At 39.6% G+C, this 22,941-nt stretch overlaps 1 protein-coding gene across 1 annotated transcript; it reads left to right on the forward strand.

The window, feature by feature from the left end:
• Window positions 1-936: 936 nt before the first annotated feature.
• On the forward strand, window positions 937-14,398 carry TYRP1 (tyrosinase related protein 1). The gene is made up of 8 exons (XM_005154992.3): window positions 937-1,096; window positions 1,642-2,115; window positions 5,472-5,794; window positions 7,605-7,809; window positions 8,770-8,937; window positions 10,153-10,332; window positions 13,393-13,539; window positions 14,099-14,398. Exons 2-8 carry the CDS (start codon window positions 1,734-1,736, stop codon window positions 14,302-14,304), a joined length of 1,611 nt encoding a protein of 536 aa, XP_005155049.1. The 5' UTR covers window positions 937-1,096; window positions 1,642-1,733; the 3' UTR covers window positions 14,305-14,398.
• The last annotated feature ends 8,543 nt before the right edge of the window (window positions 14,399-22,941 follow it).

Genomic DNA, 22,941 nt, shown 5'->3' on the forward strand with positions numbered 1-22,941 from the left:
GTATATTATATATACCTACATCTGTATATTATAGAAGCGTAATAAAACCTTGGTCTTACACTGAAGCAAGCTATTGCATGTTTGATTATACAAACCACAGATGGAAAGATTGTGCCATGCTTCATGACAGGCTGGCAAGAAGAAACACACAAAAAAACTATTTCTGTGGCCTGTCAGAATTGGGTGCACTCTCACATTTTGACTAGCCTGTAGAGAAGCAGAAGGAGTAGGTAACCCATATTGTGCTCCATGTCAGTTACACTGTGGCTGAACCGTTTCCCAGAAAACTTGTTAATATTCTCCAGTTTCAGGTAAGGTGCTACTTGACCAAATGTCCTCACCCCACTGAAAGCCATCCTCACCAGCAGATTAGAAAGAGGGTAAGAATGAATAAGGGAAGTTCTGCTCAGCTGAAATCGTCCTTGCAAGGAATAGAGAATTTTGTTCATTTCAGGGGCTATTTTTCTGTCTTTCTTTCTTGATTACCCATCATAGCACCTGCTCAGAATTTAGCATTTTAGGATACTCCAATATGATCACTGTCTTTTCATTTGATTATCAAAATAAATAATTTGAAATCTTTAATATTTGAGTGTTTAATTTTCTAAATAACTTACCTTTGTCACTTAATTTGGTCTGATCTTAAAAAAGGTATTTGAAGATTTTTAGGAGGCTTTTTAAATGTCTGCTAAATGTGAACTTCCCCAGTGTTCTTTGTCTGTTTTCAAGCAAGTCTTTCTTCACAAGTAATTATATTAAAAAAAAACACACACAGAAAAAAAAAAAAAACACAACACAGTTGTTCTGTTTTGAATTCAAGTATTTGTCTCTGACCTTTGCAAAACTTGTAAAATCACAAGGAGATAAGCATGAAAGAAATCATGTGCTATTCAAGTACTTAAAGTCCAGAGAAATGCAGTGAAGTAGAAAGAGGATTAATAGAAGGAGGGTGAGGCCAAGCCATACAGTGTTGGTAGAAGAAGGATTAGTAAGCAGACTGAACCAGGAGAGAAATTAGCAGTGTTTATCAGGGTTAGGCAGAGCTGTAGATAGAGCAGAATCTCAGCAGAGGAGAGACACCATAAAGGGAAAACAGGTACAATACATGAAGTGTTGTAGCTTCACTTTCTGTGTGGAAGTGTTATTAGGGAACAACATGGGAACCCAGAGGGGAACTGCTGAGTAGAGGACAAGATACAATAGTTAAACACAGAAAAGGAAGGCATGGGGGTGGGGGAAGGGGTTGAAAGAAAAGGTTCAAAAAACTGGTGCCTTAGACAAGTTTTAGCTTTTTATGGTAATGAATTAAATCTGGCTGGAATATATACAAAGTGGGTGAACATTTGGGAAGCACTTAGAAGTCAGTGAGCTCTAGATGGTTACTCTCTTTCGTGCAGATAATGAGAGAAGAATATTAGTGTCTGCAGCCAGATTTATTCACTTTTCCAGTTAGAGTGTTGAGGTGCAGGGTTTCAAGGCATTTCTGGGGGTGGAAGGGGCAGCCTGGAGGTTTGTATCACTTGTTTTTATTTTTCTCTCTCTCCACTCATTCTTTCTCTCCCCAACTCTCCCCCCTCCCTCTGTTTCCCACCCCTCCAACACACACCCCCACCCCCCTCCCGCCTTTCTGTCTCTCTGTAGTGAGAGCTGGGTATCCCATCGCAGGACTGGGGACGGCAGCGTGCACAGCCAGACAGCTCTCAGGCAGAGCCGGCTCTGCTGGACGTGCTACCATGCAGCTCCCGGGACTGCTGCTCCTCTCCCTGCCACCGCTGCTTAGCCTGCTCAGCCAAGCTGGAGCTCAGTTCCCTCGCCAGTGTGCTACAGTGGAGTCCCTGCAGAGCGGCATGTGTTGCCCAGACTATTTCCCTGTGTTTGGGCCAGGTACTGACCGGTGTGGAGTGTCTACGGGCCGGGGCCGGTGCGTCCAGGTGACTGTCGACTCACGACCCCATGGCCCACAGTACATCCATGATGGGAGAGACGACCGTGAGCAATGGCCAATACGCTTCTTCAACCAAACCTGCCAGTGCAATGGCAACTTCTCTGGTTACAACTGTGGGTCGTGTCGTCCTGGCTGGACCGGGCCCACCTGTACCCAGCGAATCAATATAGGTAAGAACATCAGAAATATGACACGAAAATTGCCTATTGGCAGTGCTTGTTCTAAATGCACATAATGTATTTATTTTCTTTAAAATAATAATAATAAAAAAATGCCCCTTACATTTATTCAGTAAATGTATATTGCCATAGGTGTCATTTAGGCAGCTGCTAGATGAATTGTTGAAAGCTACATTTACTGCCTGATAAAAGGAAGACACAAAACCTGTACCGCAGTGCAGGACTAGGACCAAGTCCATTAAATAATAGGACACTTAAGTCGAAAAAAATGTATTCTTTGGAATAATTTAAGAGTAAAACAATGTCTATTGTGTGTATGTACATGTGTGTATGTGTGTTTGTATGTTTGAGAATAATACATACCTAGGTATCATGTTAAATACCTTGTGATTACTTTAATTCTTTTGATTCAAAATCCCTTTATACATTTCTAAACAATGTGCTTGGCCTTATAAATTTTTACTTAAATGCTGCTGTCCATGTCATTAAAACCTTAGCTGCTGACTAACAGCTGTTCAGGCAAATCAGGACAGGGGCTGGTGGCCATTTCTAAGAGTTCTTCAGTTTTGGTTTAGTCCAGAATGTCAGTAAACAGATGTCTAAAATTTTTTTAAATGGTTATAAAATTCTTGTGGGACTGGAAAATACTGAATATTTTTGGCAAATTGGAAAAGACAAGCAGGCTTGGGGACAGGTTTTTGTTCTCAAGTCAAAATCATCTGAACGGACAAGATTTCAGTCTTTATTAGTGAAAGTTTGAAGGTGTTATTGAAATCCTGTAAATTCCATAATCTCCCAGATGAGTGATAGGCCCTGTTGACATAAGAAACAACAGACACCTCACACAAATGTACAGTGTCTCTTGCAGAACAGAAATAAGCACCACCACTATTTTCAGAAGACAGGAATAACTCCATGAATGTGAGTGCTTGTTCAAGCAGGGATTAACAAAGGACTGTTTATCTATTCAAAACCTTAACAATAAGATTCCTTAAAAACAACTTATTGAGGGCTGTGGCAAAGACCTTAGGATTTTATTCGTCCTTTGAGTTTCAAGAAGCAAACTAAAAAAGTATGACTCATGAACTGGATTTGCTAAGCCAGGCTGCACCCTCTGATGTGCTGGCCCATTCTCATTAACAATGCTGTTAACTCAGAAATATAACCAAGAAATAAATGTAAATATACACAAATTTAGCAAAGTAAATCTGGAAATAGGTAAAAAGCAGCATTAGCTGATTTTCTAGGGCATACAAGAGCACTTTTTACTTTTGTTGCTTCTTAAATCCTTTACTACTCAGTCAAATGCAAAGAAAATCAGATTTATCATGCATGACAACATGAATGTCCTGAGTTCAGCTTTTTATACTATTAGTAGCTGGTGCAAGTGCTGTGTTTTCGACTTTAGTTTGGGAACAGTGCTGATAACACTCTGGTGGTTTTAGTTGTTGCTAAGTAATGCTTATTCTGATCAATGACTTTTCAGTCTCTCATGCTCTGAAAGTGAGGAAGAGCACAAGAAGCCAGGAGGAAGCAGAGACAGGACAACTGACCCAAACTAGCCAAAGGGGTATTCCATACCACAGCACATCATGCCCAGTATATAAAATGGCCAGAGCCACCCGGGTTGGGCTGGGTATTGGTCAGCGGGTGCTGAGCAATTGCATTGTGTGTCACTTGGGTTTATTATTTTCCTTTTTCCCTTTCAGTTTTATATTCTCTCCCCTTGTTATTTCCCTTATCATTATTACTATTTGTGGTAGCAGGAGCAGTTTTGTGTTACACTTTAGTTACTGCACTAGTTTTATCTCAACCCATGGGAGTTACATTGTTTTGATTCTCCTCCCCATCCCTCCAGGTGCAGGGGGAAAGAAGGCCAGGTGGAAGTGAGCTAGTGGCTGTATGATTTTGCGTTAGTGGCTGCGCTTAAACCCTGAAAGTCCTAAGCAGGGGAAATTAGCTTCTTATTATGCTTTGAGTTTCCACATAGAAGTCACTTCTTTTGCCCATCCATGGAACTAGACCCAGCTACTCAGACTTCAAAAATAATTATTGTATTACCATTGGCATATCCACATAAAATAGCTGTAAAGTGTAATTTGGTGCCATTGTATCTTCTAAATTCATGCCTAACCTTAAGAATAGTCAGTTTCTTTTATTGTGGATCAGGCACATATTTTGAAAAATTAAAAGGTTAAGGTGACTATGTAAATCAAAATTAGACTAATATTTTTAGTGCTGTGCTTAAAATCAGCAACAAAAACCCTTCACTGACCAGGGCTAGCCTATCAGTTCAGTAGTTCTACAAAACAGAAAAACGTGTCAGGATACAGAGTCCCTGGATGAGATTCATGTTTCATAAAAGTACTTCTATAAACTCCAATGAAGTCAAAATATCCCCCACTGAATTAATTTCATATAGTGAAATGCAATTCAGTTTTATTCTTCATATTGATTCATGCTGAAAACTTGTTGCTTCTTGTATCAACACGATCTATCACTCATTTGAACAGCTACAGCTATTACAGTATTTTTTGGAATGAAAATGAGTGTATGTTGAAGAACAGCTGTGAGTTCTATCTGTGTCTTAGTCTAAACTTAGTCCAAAATCTCCTCAGTCCAGGTGAAAGAGTGGTGGATTGGAAGCAAAGTGATGTTTGGAAGCAAAGAACTGTTCCTCTTGATGATATACTGGTATTTCAACAAGTCAATTTTCTTCCTTGTTTCACTGTCTATGTCCGGACAATGATATTTTTAAATGGTTTTGAGATATACTGCTAATAAAGACTAATATATGGCTATTGTTTATAATGTCAGGTAATGACACTAAACACAGATGTTGTACTGTGTGAAATTCACAACTTACAATTCACTGATCAATCTGCCATTTTTCCTGCAACTGCTTAAGCATAAACAGCATACTACACCGAACTGTCACGTAGCAGAGCTTCTGACTGTTATAAATTGCCATATAGTATTCTTTTCTTGCAAAGTATTACCACAGGAAACCTTCACTATATTAGATGAAGTTCTAAAAGGTTTTGTATGACAAAAACTGTCTTTGTTATTTCTCTCACAGGATGGAAAGATAAACTGTAACAAAGCTTCTAAAAGCGCTAACCCCATAAGTTTTGGGGGTTTATTTTTATCTCGCTCATCCTTTCTGATAATAAATAACATTTTCTATTTATGCTCAATATTCTTTGAATTGCTTTAATAAAAAATAGATCAAAACCTGAAGAAAAGTGGACTTACCTGGAATTATTGGATGCAAAAGTAATTATTCCTGTGAGATCAGACTTAAATGTTTGTTACTTTAGTAACTTGCTTCTTCTATATCCTTATAGTCAGGAGGAATCTTCTGGATCTGACTGCAGAAGAAAGGAGGCGTTTTGTGAATGCTATACACCAAGCCAAGGTGACAATCCATCCTGACATTGTTATTGCCACACGAAGACGTGAGGAAATATTTGGACCAGATGGCAACACACCACAGTTCGAGAATATCTCCATTTATAACTACTTTGTATGGTCTCATTATTATTCTGTCAGGAAGACTTTCCTTGGTATAGGGCAGCAGAGTTTTGGAGGAGTTGATTTCTCTCATGAGGGACCAGCTTTTGTCACGTGGCATAGATACCATTTACTGCAGCTTGAAAGAGACATGCAGGTAAATTTCATGTTAATGTTAAACCATGTGTTCATGCTATGTTTTGTACCGTTACAGAACTTCTCACGTTCCAATAGGCAAAAATTATAGCAGTTCTTTCTATGCATTGAAATAATTCTGCTTCAATTTCTCTAACTCTTTTGGTACACTAAACTGCGCATTTAGGTTTTAGTCATTGCTATAGAGATGTTAAAAAATATTTCAGAGTAATGAAAACTAAAAGTTACATTAAAATCTCCTGTAAAAATAGATACAAATTCTAGAAATATCTGTAGAAGGCATTTCATTGGACCAAGAATTGTTATTGCCAGTCTTATCTTTAATATCAAGGCCCTGCTTTTGACTAAGTTAGACTAATCAAAGCAGCAGAATTTCTAAAGAAAAGTACTACAGAGATGTCTTGGGGATTCAGAATCACATTTTATTTGTATAATTACTGTAACTGGTTAGAAAACTCAGTGTTTTGTTATACTCTGTTCCACAAACCAGTGATTCTCTTGTTTCCTTTTCCTTGTGCAGACTTATAAAAGGAAAACAGTATTTTATGAACCATCCCCCTTCTTAAGAAGAGAATATTAAGTTTTCAAGGTCAGATTTAAACAGTCTTTGAAATCACTTCAAGTGTTTCCACTAGCTTCAATGGCTCTGCCTCAGGCTGAGCCACAAAGTCCTTTCAAAAACTCGTATTTGACATTTGTGGTATTTCATTATGTGTAAGTCCCAAGGAGTTCTAGATCTCTGTGATGTAAAAATTTTCCTATTTATATTGGTAAACTTGATCATTAGTTAAACTACTCAGGCTGACCAACACATCTTGGTATACAAATACTGAGAGCCAGGACACAGAACACAGCCAGGACTCGGGAACTTTTTAACTCAAACCCATACTAGAAACAATGACAATCTGAAGGGCTAGTACCCCTTTTCCTTATTTTTCCATTTTGTCATTTTTTCCACAGTTATTGTAGATATTCTGTGGAACACTGCTGCTGTCAACAGGCCTTTCAATATGTTGGGAAATAGGATATCAGTATTAACACAGAATCACAGAATCCCAAGGGTTGGAAGGGACCTCGAAAGATCATCTAGTCCAACCCCCCTGCAAGAGCAGGGTAACCTAGAGTACATCACACAGGAACTTGTCCAGGCGGGCCTTGAATATCTCCAATGTAGGAGACTCCACAACCCCCTGGGCAGCCTGTTCCAGTGCTCTGTCACTCTCACAGTAAAGAAGTTCTTCCTGATGTTAACATGGAACCTCCTATGCTCCAGTTTACACCCATTGTCCCTTGTCCTACCACTGGATATCACTGAAAAAAGCCTAGCTCCATCATCATGACACCACCCTTTACGTATTTGTAAACACTGATGAGGTCACCCCTCAGTCTCCTCTTCTCCAAGCTAAAGAGACCCAGCTCCCTCAGCCTCTCCTCACAAGGGAGATGCTCCACTCCCTTCATCATCTTTGTGGCTCTGCGCTAGACTCTTTCAAGCAATTCCCTGTCCTTCTTGAACTGAGGGATGTTTCTTGCTACTCACAATGTTTCATGGAAGAATTATTGTCCTATTAATGAGGGAGACCCATAACTCAATGCAGTAGCCTAACTACCTGTTCTTTGAAAAAAGGGCATCAACGTGAAAACCTACCTAAAGCTTTAAGTAGAATTCATAGATTTTCCATAGATTTCCTCTCCTCCACAGAGGCAGGACTCTGACTCTTACTAAGATGCATTTTTAACATCTGTCTAGCAATGAATATTATAGCTGTCTGAGTCACACATATATTAAATGTCATATTTGTGTGGTTTAGAACATGCTTCAGGACCCCACTTTTGGACTGCCCTACTGGAATTTTGCAACAGGACAAAACACCTGTGATATCTGCTCAGATGACTTGATGGGAGCTAGAAGCAATTTTGATGTCTCTCTTATCAGCCAGAACTCAATCTTCTCTCAGTGGCGAGTGATATGTGAAAATGTAGAAGACTATGAAACTTTGGGAACCATCTGTAACAGTAAGTACAACTACTGTCAGATATTTGGAAAGAAAATCCTTTTGATCATAAATAAGTATAATAATTTACATTGCAATGGCTTTTCTCAGAAAAAAAAAAAAGGTATTAAAGTAGTTTTGAATATTCTAGATCCAAGTTTCATCACTCTTCTGAGATAGTACATACCTATCATCTGTCTTTCACTGAGGCTCCAAGCAGTTCAAAATTCCATCAGGAGCTTGTAGCAGAGGAAGACCTAAATGCTTTGACTTCTTTTTTTATATAGCATTTATTCATCTCCTCTACCATAAATAATTAAATCTGGCAGTGTTATTTCTTAACTGAAGCCTGAGTTTTCTTCTGACAGCTCTATTTATCACTTTCATGGCATTCTACTCCTAAAAAGGGAAGAACTAATGAATCGCCATGTTAACTATGTAGAGCATATTTTCAATGTGAAGGATACTGAATCCTAAAATGTTTACTTCAGCTACAACTAAAAAACTCGCAGCAAGACTACTGTATATTCATCACTTGCAAGCCACAACTCAGCATCTTCATGGAAATAGGGTGGGGAAATAGGAAAAACACCACAGTATTTGGTTAGTTACCTAAAGAATTAGCTGTAGTCCTTTCCTCAGCTACTCTCTCAGGACATCCTCAAAACTTTTTTTCTGAGTCTCAAGAAATCACATTGAAAAACCACGGAAAAATTTCCCAGAGCACTTGGAGAACCACAGATTTCAGTGAGAGGCTTACAGATGTTTTGGGGTTTAAAATCCTAGTGCAAAGGATCCAGCATGCAGGACCCCATGAAGATTCAGATTCTTTGCCTGACATGAGAAACTACCTATTCATACACTATGAATACCACTGGGGGGGGGCTTCCTTTTTCTTCTTCCTGGTTTAGCCATTAGAAGGACGCATTCTGCAGCCTGCAGTTTTGCAGTGGTAGTTTCCTCTCTCTTCTCTCCACCCCAGGCACTGAGGGTGGTCCCATCCGAAGAAATCCTGCTGGAAATGTTGCACGGCCTATGGTACAGCGTCTCCCAGAGCCTGAGGATGTTGCTCAGTGTTTGGAAGTTGGTGTATTTGACACTCCTCCTTTCTATTCTAATTCAACAGACAGTTTCCGTAACACAGTAGAAGGTAAACATAACAAATAAAAGGACCTAGAACACAGCAAATAAAAGGAACTAGAACAATGATAAATAAATCAAGGAAGTAGGCTTGTCATTATTCTTGTTGGAAGTATGAGTTTGGAAACAGTCTACTGGATAGTAAGAACACATTGCTCTTCAAATTAAGTATTAGCTTAGTATTAACTGGAAATAACCTCTGGGTAACTTACTTCATAACTTATGTCAGTTCTTTAAATGCATAAAAGCCTGAATAGTCTGTCATTGGTGTATTATGTAGCTGAGATCAGGTTCTCTCAACCTAGTATTAAGTTGCCATTGCTGAAAACAGACAGCCTTTATCTGTAGATTGATGCAGATGCATCCTTAAACAAGGCAAACAAGTGCTCAGAGCAGTTACCCTTGTATCTCTGGCTCTTTTGAAGAGGCATAACTCCTAAAATGGGGAGGATCTGCTCTATTTTCTTTTTTGTGGAGAACAAAAACAAGAGTCTGAACCAACCATTGAAGTATCATAATCATAGATTCACAGAATGGTGTGGGTTGGAAGGGACATTAAAGGTCATCTGGTTCCAACACCCCTGCCATGGGCAGGGACACCTTCCACTAGACCAGCTTGCTCAAAGCCACATCAAAGCCACATCCACACTTCAGGGATTTCTCCTGTTTTCAAGTTTGGCCAAAGTTTGAAAACAGGAGACATTTTCATGACACTTCAGATCCTGACATCTGACATGAGGGCTGAGACTTGCTGGGTACCAACAGAGTTACATAGGGTATCTTCACTGGAAAAAAGCAAGTTTATGAAGCTTTCTGAGATGTGTTCACAATAAGCATGGAAATGATGTATGGAAATATAACAGCGGCCTTATTAGAAAACATTTAGAAAACACATGCAACTATTTCAATTATGTTGAAAGGTATGTAGGTCCCAAATATATACCTTTGTTTTCATGCTACATTTTATATGTTGTTTTGGCCATTTTTTCATTAGAACCCAGCAGCCTTGCACTCCACATTCTCAGCATTCTCTTGCAAAGGCTATTGAAATCTAAAAATCATGCATTCTAGGGACATTTATCAAATTCCAGTACATAGAGAAATTGTTACTCATTTATATTAAGCGAAGCAACACAACAACATAGTAGCCTTTCAGAGAGAAAAGTGTCCAGATGGTCTGCAAGTCTTCACTGGGATTTTTTATGTTCTTTGTTTGCATATTCAGGGTACAGTGATCCTTCAGGGAAATATGACCCAGCAGTTCGAAGTCTTCACAATTTGGCTCATCTATTTTTGAATGGGACAGGAGGACAAACACATTTATCACCAAATGATCCTATTTTTGTCCTCCTGCACACGTTTACAGATGCTGTGTTTGATGAGTGGCTGAGAAGGTATTCTGCAGGTAAGATGCTGTCATGGACAGAGATGGTATGGGTGGCTGTCAGTCTTTGTAGATACATAAGCTCAGCTGTTTCTTGTGGGGCAGAAAGATGCCCCTAAGATTAGGAGAGAGGACTGGAATTTTAACTAGTTTGTGTAGTTAACAAAGGCAGTAATAACAAGCAAGTTTCCTTCCTCACCCCACTGACACACATTTTCAAATCACAGTCTCTGAAGACACTTCTCCAGAAATACCAGGTACAATTCAAGAAATCAAAATGTGCAGATATATCATCTCCATAGAGCAAAGACAGCATAACATTGAAGGTCCAATTACTTCATGGACATTCTGTTACTGTAAATAATGGAAAATGGAGTAAATACCTATGCTTTTGCCAAACAAGGTCAGACATCATGCACACCCCAAAAATTAATTTTGACAACTTTTGTTATTTACTGCCAGCATTCCATAACCATTTCCATATCCTTTCAAATTATGTTTACTGTTGCTGCCCTTACTTCTTTAACTCCAAAAAGGAGAGTGAAAAGGAATAAGGGAGAAAGTGAAAGAGAGAGAAGGAGGTAAGACAGAACCACAAAATCACACAGAATCACAGAATGGTTGATGCTGGAAGGGACCACTGGAGGTCATCCAGTCCAACCTCCCTGCTCAGTCAGGGTCACCTGGAACACATTGCTCAGGATTGTGTCCAGATGGCTCTTGAATATCTCTAGTGAAGGAGACTCCATAATCTCTCTGAGAAACCTATTCCACTGCTTGGACACCCTCACAGTACAGTTTTCTCATGTTCAGGTGGAACTTCTGGTGGTTTAGTTTATGCCCACTGCCTCTTGCCCTATTGCCTGGTACCACCAAGATGACTCTGGCCCCATCCTCTTGACACCCTCTCTTCAGACATTTATATATACCTGTCTGATTTCCTCTGAGCCTTCTCTAGGCTGAACAGACCCAGCTCCATCAGCCTCTCTTCATATGAGAGATGCTCCAGACCCTGAATCATTCTACTAGCCTTTCCCTGGACTTGCTCCAGGAACTCCATGTCTCTCTTGTCCTGGGGAGCCCAGAGCTGGACACAGTGCTTCAGGTGAGGCCTCACCAGAGCTGAGTAGAGAAGGAGGATTGCCTCCCTTGAGCTGCTGGCAATGCTCTTCCTGATGCAGCCCAGGATACCATCGGCCTTCTTGGCGACAATAACTGGCTGGACAACTTGTTGCCCACTAGGTCCCTCTCCACAGAGCTACTTTCCAGTAGGTCAGCTCCAGCCTGTACTGTTTCATGGGGTTTCTCCTCTCCAGATGCAGGACCCTGCACTTTTCCCCAATTTCAAAATGCTCCTCTCTGCTCATCTGTCCAGCCTCCCCAGACCCTTCTGAATGACAGCACAGCACTCTGGGCTACCAGCAACTACTCCTAGTTTCATACCATCAACAATATTGCTCAGAAAGCACACTATCCAAATCACTGATGAATAAGTTAAAGAATACTGGACCCATTATTGATCCTTCTGGGACACCACTAGTAACAGATCTCAAACTAGACTCTGTACCAATGACCACAACTCTCTGAGACCAGCTATTCACCAAGTTTGCAATCCACCTCAACATCAGCCAGTTTGCAATTTCATCTCATCCAGCCTACCTATGAGGATGTCATGGAAGACAGTGTAAAAAGCCTTGCTTGAAGTCCAGGTAGACAACATTCACAGCTCTTTCCCTCATCAATCCAGCCAGTTGTCCCATATTAGAAGGCAAGCAGGTGGGTTAAGCATGATTTCCCTTTAGTTAATCCATGCTGACCACTCTTGATCAGCTCCCTATCTTCCATGTGCTTAGAGATGGCCTTCAGGAAGAGCTGTTCCATCACCTTTCTAGGAATTGAAGAGAGGCTGACTGGCATGTAGTTCCCAGAGTATTCCTTCTTGCCCTTGTTGTAGTGGGATGACATTTGCTTTCTTCCAGTCCTCAGGCACCTCTTCTGATTGCCATGCCCTTTCCAAGATGATCTGCATATTCTGATAACATTGCTATATTAAGCCCAAGTGCCTGTCCCTGCTTTCACCTCCTGTATATCTCCTGCTTGTATGTGAGTTTTGACAGGAGTTTTTGTTCATCCATCTGGGTCTCCCCTTTGTCTGATTTCTTTCATATGCACATGCACTGTTTTGGAGCCTCTGGCTGGAGGAAGTGGTCTTTGAACTAGCTCTCTTGGACCTTTCTTCCTTCCAGGAACCATTCTCATGGATTCTTCCAAGAAGGTCCTGAAGAGGCCAAATTTAGCTTTTCTGAAATCTGGGGTTGTGATTTTATTTATTGCCCCACTTTCTGCTTGCATGATAGTGAACTTCACAATCTCATGGTCACAGAAAGAAGGAACCCCAAAGAAGCAAAAAAAAGAAAAAAAAAAAGGTGGGGAGATTAGCATCAGTGAACCTGGGAGAGAACTCTGTGTAACCTTAATGCCTATGAATTAGTTTGCAAAAGCAGCTGTATTCCTTTTAGGACAACCCAGTCTCTCTTCATTCTACAGAAGACAGATTCTTTCGCACAACTGAGACTTCTTTGTACAGATTCTATGACCTGCTTCATGTATTTTTTCCCATGTCAGAGAGCAATTTTACCATATCACTGCAAAAATTTCCAGTGGAGTTCATATCAGCTGCTTCCTGAACTGCGTGAAAGATCACTTCATCACTGTTACAATCAAAGCCAGATTGTAGCAAAAAGGTTTTCCAATATATATCTATATATATATTTCTCCTTTTCCATGCAAGAAGACAAGCCCAACACAGACACAAAGGTTTACAGTTTACTGATGGTTTCTGTTAAAAAACAGGGTTATCATTAGTGATCTTGCTTTTGTACAAAGCAGAGCATTCATTCTGGATCTGTAGCACTGGAAAACCAATCCTTCTGCATTAACTTCAGTTAGGAACAAAAGAAAAAAAGAAAAAACAAAAAGAGGTACTCAAATCCCTGGCCCACATTCCAGAAAAAAAAAAAATGAAGTAGGGCAAAATATTTTGGCTTTATTTACCGAAATGTGATTTGACTTTCATTACAGATATCTCAACTTATCCACTGGAGAATGCCCCTATTGGACACAACCGACAGTACAACATGGTGCCTTTCTGGCCTCCAGTTACCAATAATGAAATGTTTGTCACTGCACCAGAAAACCTGGGATACAGCTATGAAGTTGAGTGGCCAGGTAAGCTGTACAACATAGATGATTCTTTTTTTCTCATCATGTCTTTCTCCCTTGAAGTTTATGCATCAAATTAACAAAGTTGTTTCAAATTTCACAAATAATACTTCATGCCTTTGTAAAGGTCTATTTCTCTTTCCTTTCTTTACAAATCAGTTATGTTTAGGATTTAGTACAGACAAATAGCTGCTGATTATAGATTTCTCCTAAATGAACCTCCCACTATCCACTTCAATTTTTGGAGTTCTCATTTGGATCTAAATCTTGCAGAAGGTCCTTATTCCTATAACTTATGTCTCCATTAAATCACTACAGAGAATACAAATCCCTCATAAACCAGATGTCAAAAGAAATATCCAGGACTGTTTTTAAACTCTAACAAGAGAGACTGAAATTTTTTCACATTTTGGAAAAAAATATTATCAACCAAAATTTGAACTAGTTCTATTTCACAACTCATTAAATAATGACAAATATAGAACTTTGATCTGCTTGGTCTGATGTTTATACATATACTTCACATTTACTTTTAATAAATTTCTTTTTGCCTTCCTTCCTGTAGGTCGGGCTCTCCGTGTCACAGAGATGATAACTATTGCAATAGTGACTGCACTGGTTCTTGTTGCAATTATCTTTGCTGCTGCCGCATGTATCATACGTGTCAAGAAAAATAAGGATGAGTTGCATCAGCCTCTTCTTACTGACCAGTATCAGCACTACTCAGATGATTATGATGGTATACCTACACCAAGCCAGTCCGTTGTTTGAAGCACTTTTCTGCATCTGACTGAAACTGTTTATTTTGCTGTATTTCATATATAGTGGTCATCCATTTGCTTTAAAATAAAGAGCATAAACTGCCTGCTCTCTTGGTATGTTTGCTTCAGACTTCACATCCTCTTTCATCACACCTAGGCTTCAATAAATCACTTTTGCAATACTAATTCTGTGCTGATTTTAATAGAATTCCACTAAGTTTTTTGGGCTGCAAGCCTTTTTCATATGTATTTCTGTAAAATCTGGTAAAATTTAATTAATCCGGTGACAGCCAATGTCATCTGACATTGTACCCAGGTACTTTTGTGAAATGGTCAAGTCCAGAATGGGACAGAAGCAGAATCCAAAATACAAGTAAACACCTTGGCTACAAGACTGAAAATGTCTTTCAAAATACCCAGCATGTCAGTTAGGGAGCTACAAAGGAATTCTGAAGGCAACAGTGTGTTTGGAATCAAACTTTATTCACAGAACATATTTTTGATCTTACTGTTGCTTTTAGGTAGACTTTTAAAAAGAGATTCACCACTGAGAAGGCACTCCAGCATTTGGACACTTTAGCTGCATGTTCAAACACTGCTGCTGCATTTGAAAGGACAGCTGGGAGCAACCTTCTTTTTATTTTGTTTTTGATTTTTCACTCTCTTTCTCTGTTCCTCTCTCCTACTGTCCCTGCGTCAAGGCATTCTCCCTAGCGATGAGAGACCTTGCTTCAACACTCTCCTGTGGGAATTTAAACCCATACCTCTTGTACTTTGAGAGAAGGCCTTAGATATTATGTTGTAGAATAGACTTGGAAAAAAGTCATATGCAACTTCTGTTGTATTTATTCAGCATAAGCCAGGAGGAGAGTAACAAACTCACATTTATCTTTTTGCAGCCTGAGGTAGGGTTTGAAGAATCTGGTTTCAAGACTAAACTCCTCTCTCTCACTATAATCAGGTACCAATAAGTTGTCTCTTTGTCTTCCTATGATGGCTTATTGCATCTAATTTAGCAGTTATTAGCTAACATACAGAGACGTGCCTGAGTTCAGACTACTGAATCCCATATTATGTACTCAACCCTCTAATTGTCAAGACTATAAGGTCAAGATGGCACTTGTCTTTCTTTCTGCCTGACCCTTCAACAGACATGGCAACTAATTTGGTTTCATAGAATCATAGAATCATAGAATAGTTAAGGTTGGAAAGGACCTTACGATCATCTAGTTCCAACCCCCCTGCCATGGGCATGGAGACCGCACACTAAAATATATCACCCAAGGCTCTGTCCAACCTGGACTTCAACACCGCCAGGGATGGAGCATTCACAATTTCCCTGGGCAACCCGTTCCAGTGCCTCACCACCTTCACAGTAAGAACTTCATCTTTATATCCAATCTAAACCTCCCCTGTTTAAGTTCAAACCCCTTATCCCTTGTCCTATCACTACAGTCCCTAATGAAGACTCTCTCCCCAACATCCTTGTGGGCCCCCTTCAGGTGCTGGAAGGCTGCTATGAGGTTTCCACGCAGCCTTCTCTTCTCCAGGCTGAACAGCTCCCACCTTTCTCACCCTCTTCATACGGGAGGTGCTCCAGCCCCCAGTCATCCTCATGGCCCTCCTCTGGACTTGTTCCAACAGTTCCATATCCTTTTTATGTTGAGGACACCAGAACTTCACACAATACTCCAAGTGAGGTCTCACAAGAGCAGAGTAGAGTTTCTATCTAAGGCAGCTCTCTTAGACACAAGTTATAAGGCAAAAGCAAGGGTCATGCCTTCTATGCACTGGGTTAAGCTCAGTGGTTTCAGTGAGTACCAGCTGTGCTCAAAATACACTTACTCAGTTGCAAGCAGATAAGTAATTTATATGTTGAGAATGATGTAAATAGGAAGACAAGTACTCTTGGCTAGGTGAGTGGAAGATGGGTTATAATCTTAACTCATTTTACCAAGCACAGGGCATGGACAACAACAAAAATTTACACACACAACTGATGTTTAGGAAGGAAACTTTCACCTGTGGCACTCATGGTACCAAGGTAAAGTAGACATAGGTCTTTAGTTGCACCCTTGGTTTTACTTACAGTCTAGCCAATCAGTCTTTCAGGTACACAAGCAGAAGTTTAGATTTAAATTTAAACATGTCTTTGCCATTCTTGCTTGTACTGAGTACCAACTTAACAAGACATCCACTTTAGCGATTTCAGTGGATTAAAGTAGGGTGCTCTAATGCACTCTGGATTCAGGTCAAGAGACCTGGATTTTATTCTTAACTCTGTTACTGACCTGCTGAATGTTCTTAGTTAGCATATTTTTACCTCTGTGACTCATTTATGAAGATACTACAGCTTCTTTTGTAAAGTTTTTACTTCAGTGGATGAATAGAAGCTTACAAAAGCTTGATAAGAGAAGGAAAAATTCATGACAAAACCACAACTTTTGAAGAGGGCATGAGGTATTGCAGCCATTCAATTCTCAAAGCAAAAGCATACACTCATGTTTTGAGCAGGTTGTAAGTCTTGTGGGTCAGAGAATGGGAAAACATGACTGCTATAAACAGCTGCCACACATTAATAAAGGTAGCAAGGTAGATTTTTATAACAGGGTTAAATAGAAAATGAACAGCAAGCACAGGAATTAAAGAGGGACGGAAAGTGGAGAACTGTGTTTGTGAGACCTGTTATTGTTCAGAGTCTCACAAATCCTGCCTTCTTTGGTCACTATTTGCAATACTCTGAACTATGTCTAGGTGTGGGTAAAAAGTTCCTGCCATTCTTTGAAGCTGCATGTTGTTCCTGAGCTAATCTGATGGGGTAAAACTGGTTTAGGTTTGCAATCTGAAATGGCCAGCATATGAGAAAATTGAAAAATAAAAATAAACACCAGAAAATCAAGTGTGCAATAACTATAGGCTTTCACTTGTTACATGGGGGCTAGAACAGGTAGCAGAAGTCATAAGGAAGCAAGGAAGTGTAAAGCTGGAAAAAAGTACTGAGAAGTCCTAGGTGCAGCAATGATGAAGTATGTGATGTCACTTCTCCCTGTGACTTCTACTCTGTGTTCTCATGAAGGTTTATTTATATAAGGGTCGCATAAAACAGATGTAAAGGATATTTGAGAGTGATGAGAAAATAAAGTGAAGTTCATGTTGAATTGACGGTTATGCCAAAAGGAATTAAGGGAAATTTTCCATTAAGGGAAAACTGAAAGGAGCCTCAGATTTGGGTATGAGCAGAGAAACTCTCATACAAATTAGAACTGTGATTTATGTAAAGTCTGGAGACTGCTGAATAAATACTGATAATGGTGCTAAGGGGTAAAGAGGTTACCATGGAGGTAATTGGTGATAGACTCTTCTTTCACAGATAGTTATAGGCCTAATGAAATGTCACATTGTTATTGCTTTTACTTAGATTGCAGTGACTGTATCAACAAAATACATAATTAAAAAAAGATTACAAAAAATATTTTTAGGCCTCTAGTGTCTCCTACAACTAGCGATGCTAATGATTTTTTGTGTTTGCCTTCTTAGTTCTCACAGCATCTAAGTTTGGCTTTTGAAATGTACTTCCCTTATAAAAAGTAAATTACAGGTGAATTTAAATAATGGAACAGCAATTTAGATTCTCTCAAGACAATATTAAATGAATAGAGGTTTTGAGAATATGCAAGAGAGAAAAAGAATTAAGGTAAAAAAATTTAGAAATAAAAAGAAAGCTGCCAAAGCTGCATTTGGTCTCGGAAAGGAAATATTGAAAAGGTTCTTTGACAATGTAAATGAAAATGTAATAAATGCCGAGTTAAGATTAGCATGATCCACATACATTTTTCTGTCAGTGACAGTCAACCTCTGTTTTCAGTAAGATGGACTACGTTTATCCTGTACAGAAAGAGTTAAAGGCTTATGGAATGACAGACAGAAATTTCCTTATAAGACAGAAACTAAACAACGTAGCTGCATTAAGACAGCAGGTGATTTCCATCCAAGCATCTAAAAAACCCATGTGAAGTCCACCTGTAAGGTGTTTGAATGATTTTATCAGGTCAACCAAAGTATTGTGCAATTGAGAGCAGCAGTATTTTATGGGGAAAGGAAAGTAAAATTTTCTGTGCAACTACAAGCTTATTAATTTTGACTCACTAGCATGAGAGTCTCCAAAGCAAACCATGAAAATACAACTGTAATAAAATTCAGAACAGATTTATCAAAGATTTATCATTAGACCATGCTAGCTACCTTAATAGCTGTCTTTGATAATTCAAAGATTTTATTTAGGAATTATATTGACACTGTAGCCTTTCATAAAGTGACACGTACTTGAAAAGTTAGGAATTCAAGTGGGATCTGAAGACTGGGAAGAGAGTTAACTAGAGGAAAGATGATACAGTATTGAAAGCACCAGGGCTACATGGCTAGTCCCTGTACCTCTCTATCAGCAGAATTATGAAGACTGAATCAGCCTCATTTAGTTCTTTTACGAGAAATATCGATGCACAAAACTGCAGTGCATAGACAGTCATCACCCCAAGGACATTATTGGAAGAGATCATATTGAAAGACAGGAAAACCTACAGAAGTACCTTATGAACTTTGAGATCGGAAAAAAAAGGTGAGAAAAGGTGAAACAGCGAAGTTGTTATATCTCCCCTCTTCCCCTACATTCCAGTAACAAGAATTTCTATTCCCACATGCAAAATTTTCCAGCAAGGAACAAAAAATCATTGCAAACAATGTTATAACAGAAAACCTTATGCCACCTATGTGGTACTGGTGTAAAAACAGAGAAGGCTGTTGTTCCTATGATAGAGCATATTTTTTTTCAATAAATGTATGTGTATCCTGGAAGTTTAAAAGATGCTGTAAGTTGGCTGCCTACAATAAAGGCAGCATCTGGGAGAAATTTTCCCCTGCAAACTGGTATTTCTACACACACACAAAAAAAAGTTTTTCAGCAGCAAATCGAAGATTTTAATGGAAACTGGTGGGTGATTATGCTGCCCAGTTTACTACCTCTTGATGGGGGGTAGTAAAATCATAACTTGCATGAGCACCTGCTTTGAACACAAAGCTGAACTGGTTTTGTAACATTAAAGAAACACTTCTAACCCCAGAAGTTTCATCTGTCTATGTGTGGAAGAGTTAAGCAACACTGGTTAATAATGGTTTTACACTGGCATAGAACTGGAATAACTCCCAAAACAAGATTTATTGCTTAAGTGTTTTCAGTTTGTCATTTTATTACCTTTTATTGTCCAAAATAATACCTCCCAGCTAAACATTTGACCACTGAAAGACTAATCTGGTAAGGAAGCTTGATTAAAACTGAGGTATTTACTTTCAAAATATTATTTTGAAGCAAAATGTATGGATCTCCTCTCTCAAAACTAAATTTTAACTTGAAATCTCATTTAACCTCCAATTTAGAATGAAAGTTCTGGCTTTTGTTCAGGCGTTGTTTTATGGTAAAGGAAAAGAGAAATAGCATTCACAGTATTCGGCTGTTGCTGCTCATTTGAGGGAATTTAAAATAGCACAATTCCAAGTAAAATAAACTGTTAACTGATTTCTGTGCAGTTTTTTACACTGAGAGCATACTGGGCATTATTTTTTTGTCTTCCTGCCAATCCCACCCTTAATGCCCAGAGGATTCTAAGCTAAGCCACTGACATTTCCAATGATGTGCATCTCTTTTCCCCTTCACCCCTCAAATGCTGTGGTCAAAGGAGGGGATCTAAACAGTAATGTTACAGTAAGTTAGGGTTGCATGCACCTAGGAATTGATTTTACAACCTCTGGCAATCAGACAAGAGTGTATTTGTATTTTGTAACTAGTAAGAGCTCTCCAAGGAATAGAACTGGTATCTTGCTGAAGTCAGTGCACCTGATCACCTATCCCAGCACAACAGGGACTCATGGTTCTTTGCTCGAAGCAAAAGAAGCTGCAAATGAAGACAGAAGCAATGCTGCAGAAATAAACATCCTCAATTTGAGGCTGAACTGGTGATAGGATGACTGCCTAAGAGGATTTTAAGCTGTCCACACAACCTGTCTGTTATACTGTTGGTGCTGAGTTTCATTTTCCTGCAGTTCAGAAAAGCTGAAAGAAAACCACCAATATGGATAGAAAAGGCCTTGTGCTGAAGAAAATTTTTCCAAAGAAAATACCTCAAGGGAGAAGAGAGGAGGGGGAGAGAATGTTTGTTTAGAAGCTGAAAGTTGTGTTGTAGTTGAAATGGTCTCAGGCTATTAAGCTTGAAGTTTGCAGGAAAAACAATACTGCTCTCTAGACTACAGGTAATATACCAGAAAAAGAGCAGCTCCAAACAATATCATTGCACCTAAGGCCTCCAAGTGGAACTTTGTCTTTCTATAACACCTTCTACAAATCAATATATAGAAATTATTCTCAGTATGAGCAGCAAATTTAAAGAGTGAAATAAAATTAAATAGCATAAAGTGATTGATATGCATGAAGCAAAAGTGAAGATGCTGGTTTCAACTGGACTTTGGACAACAGGGATCATCTGTACTGATCATCTCATTTTATAGAGCAGGAAATATGTCACCCTTGCTAACACCTACTAAGCAGCTTCTTGTACTATGAGCATAAAGCAAGAGTCTACCGTCTAAAATTAGTTTTTTCATCTTCTGAGGAAGAGTATCCTTCCTTACCCCATGGCTTCAAGGTTGCTCGCAAGACGACACCCGCAAGACGATACCCCCGTACTGTGCCCACAAGGAAGCACGAAGCAGGGACAGGTTTGCTGCCTGCCACCAGGTGGCGCTGCGCCAAACGCTCGGGACGGTTTCTAACGTCTAGCGGAATGATTCTCCGCTAAAAAGTCACTCCAGGATCTAAACACAGCCTTCTACAAAGGGATTGTAACTTTTGTGCCTCCACTTCCTATTCCAAAAGAAGTCTCGCTTCTTTTTCTCTGGGACAGTATTTAAACTGTTGCAGGCTTGTTATGTTGAAAAAATGTCCTTGACGGAAACGATACATGTCAGTTTTGTATTTGCAATTACTGGTTAACAACAGCAAATAAATAAATGATATATAATAAATGTTGTCCACTGGAAAAGATAAATTTTTTCCTCTTTTTTTTCTTTTTTTAGCAGGGACAGGGAAGTAATTGTAGTATCATCTTTCTTTATCCCTGCATCTACAAGCTAGAAGAATAGAAAGAATGCTTACCAAACACTGATACAGTTTTATATTAGTACCTTATAATGTGAATTTGTCCTCTTAGCACTGCTAATGTATTTCTTCTGGCAGCTTGGTAGATAAATCAGCAGCTGCAGGGCCTACGAAAACAGCATCAGCTCTTCAAGTGACTAATAATTCAGAAGAATGATGCTGATAACAGTCAAGCTGGCAAAGAAGAGGCCAGATAAAATTTTATCAGCTGGACACCATCATCAATAGCCTGGTCTGGACTGGATTTTTACCTCAGCTTGGCTTGGGTGTAGGTGCTGGCAGTAATCTAGAGCAACTCCAAAGCTTTGGAATGCATCTGTTTGCTGAGCCCCCCTGCAGACAACCATTCAGCTTTCCCCTGTGGTACTCTCTGCAAGGGTGAGCAAAAGAGATTGCAGCCTCACAGCATCAGAGGCCTGTTCACCCATTCTTGAAAAACTGTATGGTGTTATTAATCAATGATAATTTGGGAACAGGCTAAAATTAGGTCATGAACTACAGAAAGGAGATTGAAACAGTATTTCTTTGATGGCATCTCCTTTTCTGAGTAAGTTTTCCACATGTTCAATCCCCACTCTAAGGCTTCTTGTAATTACCTTTAGTGGGGTCTTAAAAATGTCTGTTTTAGAAGTGGAGATTTGTGGTCAGAGAGGAGAGTACTTCACATTTCAGCTTCATCTCAGGCAGCAAGTACAGCAAAAGATTACCTCAAAACTATTTCTAACCCAGAGGCAAATAGCCTTAAATGTTAATAGCATTTCTCACCCTTCATGTGTTAGCAAAGTCTGTTCTCTAAGCTGTGGAAGAAGAGATGAGGTAAACAGGGGTCAATGAAGAATAATGACATGGAAAGCAAGGTTCATTGGTCTTAGTAATCAGCCAATAGTGGATATTTTGCACGAATGCTGTGAAGCTTGACATCTCAGGGTCATGTCCTGTATCATCCTCAAGGGTTGCATTTTACATCCCACGGAACAGGAGCCTCAGCTCTGACATATGCCTGAGTCATGTAAGGCTGTAGGTCCCCCAGTCTGATTGGGTGGTGTCCAGTTGTTCACCATCTTTTACTGTGAAAAGACCCTTCTTGTTCTACCTCCTCTCTCAGTCCTTACTCAGATGCAGCCCAGCAGTGCTGAAACTCATGCATGAGATCACAGGAGAAGGGACAGCTTGCTCTTCAAATATGTCATCAGCCTGCAGGTTGGAAACCTGCAAAGAATTGCTGGTGATGCCGGTGTTGGAGAGCTGGGCAGGTCAGGAGAACGCCATAACCAGGGGAGAGAGGAAAACAGAAATTAATGCTGATTCATTCAGGGGAATGTTACCTTTGTGCATGATGTCTGCTCATGATCTGAGTTTTCAAAGGACTGGCTGGCATCATGCCTTGCTGATGCTGCCTTCTGCATGTGAATGAACTTCACTTACCTGAGGGCACATTTTGTC

This window comes from Melopsittacus undulatus, chromosome Z, assembly GCF_012275295.1.
Source record: "Melopsittacus undulatus isolate bMelUnd1 chromosome Z, bMelUnd1.mat.Z, whole genome shotgun sequence".
Classification (NCBI taxonomy): Eukaryota; Metazoa; Chordata; class Aves; order Psittaciformes; family Psittaculidae; genus Melopsittacus; species Melopsittacus undulatus.

Excerpts from the sequence above, each read along its gene's own strand:
- TYRP1 (XM_005154992.3), top strand. The coding sequence starts at position 1,734 with ATGCAGCTCCCGGGACTGCTGCTCCTCTCCCTGCCACCGCTGCTTAGC. Across the intron at positions 8,938-10,152 it reads TTTCCGTAACACAGTAGAAG|GGTACAGTGATCCTTCAGGG; the intron begins GTAAACATAACA and ends TTGCATATTCAG. Across the intron at positions 13,540-14,098 it reads CTATGAAGTTGAGTGGCCAG|GTCGGGCTCTCCGTGTCACA; the intron begins GTAAGCTGTACA and ends TCCTTCCTGTAG.